The 7,671-nt window shown below is 40.0% G+C and overlaps 1 protein-coding gene across 6 annotated transcripts in view; it reads right to left on the bottom strand.

Moving 5' to 3' along the window:
- The window catches only part of inpp5a (inositol polyphosphate-5-phosphatase A), a 218,766-nt gene that overhangs the window by 101,854 nt on the left and 109,241 nt on the right, over positions 1 to 7,671 (bottom strand). For all 6 annotated transcript variants that reach the window (XM_020622674.1, XM_020622676.1, XM_020622673.1 and 3 more), the window contains 2 exons: positions 6,042 to 6,094; positions 5,069 to 5,188 (listed from right to left, as the gene is read on the bottom strand). In XM_020622674.1, the coding sequence (XP_020478330.1) occupies positions 5,069 to 5,188; positions 6,042 to 6,094 (173 nt within the window). The remainder of the gene's footprint in view (positions 1 to 5,068; positions 5,189 to 6,041; positions 6,095 to 7,671) is intronic.

The following is a 7,671-nucleotide window of genomic DNA, read 5'->3' as shown; positions in this document are numbered from 1 at the left end:
TTGTCCTGGTGGGCATGTTTGGGCAGAGATCTCAAAACAGGATTGTAGATGGAAGACAAGTTGTGTCTTAGTCCACCACCCCTATTTAGTGAGGGGTGTTCTATTTTTACAAAAATAGCTTCCTTAACTCCTCTCTCAAACCAGCGATGTTCTCTGGAGCTGGGCTGCGATACTGGGCTGCAACGACTCAGTCGTTAAGGGACATTGTCAAAGTCAGGTCTGAGAGTAGCTACTTTTAATTTAGATAACAGATTCAAAACTAAGAAAAGTGGACTTTGTGTATAATGCGCATATACACTTGCACAGAACACACTTACTACTCACTTAAATAAATTAATTCTGGTTTTATGGAGGATCTCCTTGTGATTATCCAATCATCCCTCCCCAGCTCAGTATGTCTATTGACTGGAAACTAGCCAGCCTTTCCCTGCTCTTTCAAACTGTTGTTCTGGGAAAAGCCTAAAGGGAAACATTTAGATTGGTGGGGTCTTTCAGACGCTCTGACAGTTGACCAATGACCGTCCATAAAATGACAAAGCATCACTGTGTGGTGGCCGGTGTGGCCCACTGCCTCCCCATGGGAAACTAATTGCTTTGAATTGTTAACGGCAACATTATTTTTATGCCAATCACTGCCTTTCAATACCCTGAAAATGAGCATGAAACAAGTCTTTTCAGCGAACAAAACAGTTAAATGTCCTCAATGTTGATCAAATTAACTTCAGCACTGTGACAATGGACTATATTTGTGTGAAAATAATGGCACGCAACAATAGATGCCTTTATGAAAGGATTTCACAGTTGTAATGTAAAGCTGTTCTACCCTGAACTGCACTAGCCACCTTGAATGGAGTAGGAAAAAATAAACTCCAATACACAAAAAAGATTTTTTAAGGAAAAAAAAAGAAAGGTTTTTATCTTATGCTATCATTTCACAGGCTCATTACCAGCCATGTTTTCCATCCTCTAAAGAAAAACAGAGGCTTCACCATCACTTTGAATACAACAGCTGTTTCATGCAGAAGAAAGCAAATAAACTAAATATTTTACAGAACCCACTAGCATGGCATCCATTTATAACAGAGTGCTTATAATTTAACATTATTTCTTAAATTTAATATGTCCAGTGACAAAGCTAAAAACTATGCATAAATTATGGAGTTTATTTATTCATTGTGTGGATACACAAATGATGAAACCTTGATATAATTATAAAACAATTTCTGTACATCAAGGCATAGCCGATTCAACAAGGTAAATAATACTTGATGCAGCCCTGCTCTCATGGAAGTGTCCTAAACATCAGCACAGGCTGACAGAGCAGCATTTTTTTATGTGATTCAAAAGTGAGATCTGGCTGGCTAAATGGTGTTCCTTCTCAGCATTGTTCCCTTGGGGCCTTGAAGCACTTTGGAGATAAACACTGTTTAGCAGTTAAAAGGGCCACAGAGAAAAAGGTTTATCAGATGAGTTCTCAATGGGCCATAAACTGCATTATTAGGCCTGGGCCCCAGATAAGATGGAGGCTGAGGTTTTATGCTTGGTGACAGAGTCCCCAGCACTGCTGTGTGATCAGTGCCTGTGCTTTATGGATCTCAGCGGGTGGTGTTGAACACCAGCACCTCTCCCATCCCGCAACAGAGAGATTAAAGCTCAGAGAGGGGAAGAGGAGAGAGAAGAAAGAAGGAGGAGGGAATCTGGCTTTAGATATTCCCCCTGTCCCTTTTCCTGCTCTACTTTCTGGGGCTAGGAGTCAGAGTTAGGACAATGGCCAAAAAGATGGTTCCCAACCAGCCACTGAATGGGAACACTGTTGGTGGTAGCACTTCATTCAAAGCTCAGCCCGGGCATATTGTCCTCCTAGATCGGCAGAGGAGAAAGGAGTTTGCTGGTGGCTGCCAAAAGGTTAGCAGCCCCTCTGAAAGGGCCGACACATTATTCACTGCCCTTTACAAAGCCCAAGCACCCTTTGTGCTCCTCCTCCCTTCCCTCTGCACCGCCAGCTTTTTCTCACTCCGGTGCTTCATATCTGTGCCTGACGGTTTCTCCCAAAGTGAGCGACTGAGGCACGATGCCCCCGCTACCCCACCCCTGTATGATATGGCCCAGAAGTAACAACAAGGTTGCCATCTCAACACAAAGGATTTAGAAAGAGGGAGTGTGGAAACTGCCACACAGCCAACACTATTTCTATTCAATCCCCTTAGCCAACCAACTAAAACTCAGCGACTCCTATTTAGGTGTATTTACAAAGCAGAGGAAACACGAGGAAAACACTTAAATGTAAGCAACAACAGAGGTCCTTTTGAAACTGCATTATGTCAATATATCCAGGTAAGTTACAGTTTAATAGAAATTGCAAAAGCTGCCATATTCTTAAAACACTCTGTTAGGTATTTTTAGTCAGATAGAAATTGGATAGATACTTTATGTATTAGAAATGTTTAGTGGAGATAGGATGTCTAGTTAGACTGTTAAATGCTTAGGCATGCTTATGAGTTTCTACAGGGTACATCTGGTCAAGGATAACTAGAGAGAAGAGTTGATGACTGTCAACAGACAGGGTGTTTAATATTATTATTATGACGTGTATAACTGTAGCCTTAGCCATAATATGTTCTTCTGTTTGAGTCACGACATGTACTAGAGGTCGTGGGAATGTTTTTAGCTACACACCACTTAATCAACAGACACACACACATGCACATTGATTTGCTTCATGTTTTGAATACTGCTATGGCCAGCTACAAAGCTGGTAACAGAGACGTCTCGGTTGACGTTTCTGGGTAGTATGGGGCTAGCCCAACCGAGGGGATATAATGTATAGGCCTGGTGGGTTCAGGGTCTTTTCATCTTACATCTGCCTGCGAGCAGTTTGGAGGTGCAAGATACCTCAGCGTGTAATGTTAATTTTACCTGTGATCCTCTGAATAAATCAGCACTGTTTTGAAGTTACTTGGACTGTCTCGTCTCTCAGAGTTAGCAATGGTAACAAGAACCAAAGTCCTACAACTCCCAATGCCATGTCCTTTAAAGGCAGACCAGTCTTTCATCAAATCAAGAATGAAGTGCAGGTAAAATATGACCTCTTAGAGAATACCTTAAAAAGCTCCTCATAATTCATGCACATTGGAAATCCTGGTGATAATGTATGCCACTCATATATGCATGTAGTTATTCAAAGTGGAGGTGGCGGGGAGCCATGTCGTGCATTCTGATGCCATTTGAATGGGAAGTCACCTGCTTCAAGGCTGGTACTAGGCTTTTATTCTGTGTTAGCATGGCCAGGTAGCGAGCAGTGGTTGCACTGTGCACTCTGTCATTCTGCTCTGTTGCAAATGGATATCCCATAAATCACATTAGCATGGCCTATGAATGGATAGGTTGGTTTGGAGAGAGCCTGGTTTTATTCAGGGCTGAGTGAAGAAATCTTCATGATAGCATCACAAGTCTAATTAAAAACATTACATTTATTCTTACAATTTATCTTCCTGTGAGAATGAATGTGCAAATGCTAATCTGTTTTTTAGATTATAATTTCTCTATTGTAGAGTACCATTATATAGCACATATTAGAAATAAGGGCAAAGGGGGATTTCTGAGCTGATGGTAAAACAAAGCATAAATTCAGTTTGACCAAAATGATCCTGCAGGGACCAAAACAGTCACTGCCTAATTTAAACATACATATTTTGCCAGTATTTCATGAGCTACTATATAGGATTTCTGGAACAAAGTACTGGATAGACCTGTAGCTGAACAGACCAGTCTATGAATATTTGTATCCCTATGCTTGCCTGTAGAGGGACAAAAATGAGGATGAATAATGGATTACACCAGTAAAACGGAATTTGCTGAAGAGTAAGCAGGAGTTAGACAGAGGAACAGAAAAAAATCAAATTGTTAGGTATTTTTAGTCGGATAGATATTGGTTAGATACTTGATGTATTAGAAATGTTTAGAGTAGACAGGATGTCTAGCTCAGGCTGTTAAATGCTTAGTTATTCTCATGAGTTGCTGCAAGTTGCTTATGGTCAAGGATAACTAGATAGAAAGTTGATGACTGTTAGAAGACAGGATGTTTAATATTATTTGTATAACTGTAGCCATAGCCATAATATTTTCTTATGTTCAATGTCATGACATGTCACTAGAGGTCGTGTTAGAATGTTTTTAGCTACACACCACATAATCAACAGACAATCACACATTGATGTTTTGACTACTGCTATGACCAGCTGCAAAGCGGGCACCGGGAGACGTCACGGTTTGGCGTTCCTGTGTAGAATGGGGTTAGCCCGAAGTGATATAATGTATAGGCCTGTTGTGGTTCGGGGTCCTTCATCTTTCAACTGCCTGCATGCATGTTGGCGGAGCAAGATACCTGAGCGTTTAATGTTAATTTTTACTTGTGTTCATTGAATAAATCAGCACTGTTTTGAAGTTACTTGGACTGCTTCGTCTCTCAGAGTTAGCATGGTTAAAAGTACCGGGTACAACAAGGTGAAAGAGACTTGGGAGTTCACAGACACATAGTGAGTAAGACCGCCCCATTTCTAGAGGCAGATATAATCCTTTTGGTCTCAGGCTGAATCCTACCAAAACCTTCTCCACTGTTCTCCTGTTCCATCTCATCCTAAACCCCGATTACAATATCAAGGTTTCAGGTTTTATCAGACCATGTCAGAGAAAATTGAAATTGTTATTATCTGCTATACTTTTGTACATTTCCAACTGCCATTTGTAAATGCTGTAAAATATCTATTTTTCTGTTTTAAATTATTTCTGAATATAATAACAATATGTAAATCATTTGAAAGCTGCACGTGAAGTATAACTTGTCTCACCTGAAACACCTTTTGTTAATTGCAATTTAATTTTAGTATGCTTCTCAATAAGTAGATATGCATGAGTCCAACAAACACTCAGGTGCCCCCCAGGGAGGAATTGACTGGACTTGGCCTATTTACACTCATATGTCAGTGAAAAGAAACTTGAGCCTTAGTCTCATCAAGAATATAATAAGTGGATAGAGAAATAAGCAATAGAAGTGGTGTGTGGCATTCACCTGTCTAAAACGTAGCCCAGGGCCTTCTGCCTGGTGCCAGAGTAGACAGAGGGGCTTTTCTCCCAGGCCACCAGGTTGGAAACATCATGGAATAGGTGGATGTTGACCAAATCAAAGGCACTGGGGATGAAAGAAAGCACTGCGAGTGAGCTTCTTAATATCTTTCCTGACAGGAAAAAATAGGACTCCTCAAGTAAACAGGACAAAATAAAATGTAAAAGACTCTGCAGACACTTCCCAACCCAGGCCTGCAAACACAGCATGAGTGTATAGATACCACTACAAACACTAATCTGCCTTCTTTCAGTTTGTCTTGTCAGGGAAAAGCAAGTGATCTCTATGTACACTGATGAACATCTCCCTGCTGATGGGGGGTATTTTGTTAGTATAGCGTTCAGCGGGGTGACCCAGAGGAATTGGTTTTATCTCAGGGGGTTTATTCTGCACTGACATACTGAACAAATGAATACATGCACAGCCTCTGCTTACTCTGTCTATCCTGTCTCCAATCTGACCTTCACTAGCCTCTCTCTCTGTTTCTCTCTGCCGCTCGTCAAACGTCATGCCCCTATTAAATGCTTACCATTTCAGCTCTTTACTTCTCATGTCATCCCTCTATTAGATTATAATCCCCACCTTCCACCCCTTCCCCAATCCCATGCTGTGCACACTGGAAGCCAATATTCGCATTCATCCCATACATGTTCAATTGCATGTAATCTTTTTTGTCATCCGTCATACACAACTGCTTGACTAACATGATTATGTATAATCAAATCCACTCTCGCTTCTGTGGCACACTGTCAGGAGAGGGTACAGCTATGGAACTTGCTCTCTCTGTCTATGATAAGCGCACGCCAAACAGGCTGCTGTGGCTCCTGGACACAGTCAGAAACGACTGACATGGCTAGATCTCTGTCTCTAATCACAATGCGTGGAACAGGGATAAGGTGGGAATATTAATATAACTCACCAGTCAGCCAAGGCCCATCGAGTTCTGATGAATCCCTTTCTGGACCACTTGGACTGCAGAACAGAGAAACTCAATTACAGTTAATTTGGCCTTGCTAAGGCTTCAGTTGTCATCATGAAAATAAGAATGTCAAATGATTTACATAGAAAATAAGTAACATTATGCAATAACTGAGAGCACTGTGACATCAAAAACTATTTAGCTAAATTTTCATCCAAGAAAATTCTCTTGTATTGAACAAAACATCTGAATAAAATTTGCACTTTTTGGAAAAAGGTTGTTGGTGGATGGGCAGACATCAACCTAGTACTAGAATGATTAATACTAAGTATATTTAGCCAAATACTGTACTGAAGTGTAATTTTGAGGCATCTGTACTTGACTTAAATAAATCCATCTAATCTTATTTTGCACTTCTACTTCACTACGTGTCAGATGGGATTTGTTTACTTCACTGTATTTACAATATCTGATGGCTCTAGTTACAGCTTTCATTGCACATAAGGATTTGTTAGCACACAAAATATGATGCACTGTTAAAGATTAAACTAGCCAATGCTTTTTAATATAGCAAGAGTTACAAACAATACATGATTCACCATGAAGCTGATTATTAAATAATTAAATCTCCTTCCCTCATCCTCCCTCTTTTTCTGTCTCTCTCTCTCTCTCTGATACTCCTAATGGGGAGTTAACTGCAGTGAAGAATAAACTAATTATGGGCTAGGTCACATAATTACAAATTGACTAATTTTATTTTAAAAACTGAGATGCAAATTAAATGGCTAAGAGGTATTTGATTTCACCTCACATCCTTCAGTCTGTATTAGTATAAGATTAACTGTATCAAATTGAATTACATTAGCATACTTGAATTAATCCATACTGCCTTGGCAGGATGTATGGGCCCAATTATAACTTGCCGTCCCAATATTGTGACTTTGAAAAGAGCAAGTGGAATTAGAAATGAGTGTCACACTGCAGCAAAAAAAAGTCTTTTTTAAACTGAATATTCTCAATAGATCTACATAAACAATGAGGACTGACTGCATAAGTCCAGTAAACACATTCATGTGTTTATGTACACAAAATGTATATTGATTTGCACATCAATTTGTTGCAGAGAAAATCCATTAATGTACTGTATTGTATTTGCTGTTCGTTTAGCCATTTGTTGATGTAAAGTTGAGGAAAGAAAGTCTTCGAGTAGGAAGGATGAGGGACAGGATGAAGAGTGACTGCAGCCAGAGACATTTAATCTCGATTTAATTTAAAGAGCCATTAACTACAATCACAGCATTAAAATCCATCACTTCTTTGACACGCAGCCCCAGATTGCCCCATTTCCTCCACGTATGACTGATTGTCCCCCTGCTTCATCGTTTGCTTCTAAACACTCTGACAACACGTGCAAAGTAAACTCATACAACCATCACAGTCAAGTTCAACAAGGATCTACAGATCAGAAAGTTAAAGAAAAGCACAAATTTAAGTGCTTTTATTTTGTAACAGGATTCCAGTTAAGATGATTATCTCACATAATCAATCAAAGTGTAGCAGAAGAAACGTGTCCCTCTCTATTAGTTGACATGATGACATCATGATTTGGGTGCTGCGGCTGATATTGGAG

This window comes from Monopterus albus, unplaced genomic scaffold, assembly GCF_001952655.1.
Source record: "Monopterus albus unplaced genomic scaffold, M_albus_1.0 scaffold286.1, whole genome shotgun sequence".
Lineage (NCBI taxonomy): Eukaryota > Metazoa > Chordata > Actinopteri > Synbranchiformes > Synbranchidae > Monopterus > Monopterus albus.
Note: the sequence above shows the minus strand (reverse complement) of the source record. Positions and strands in the feature narration are given on the sequence as shown.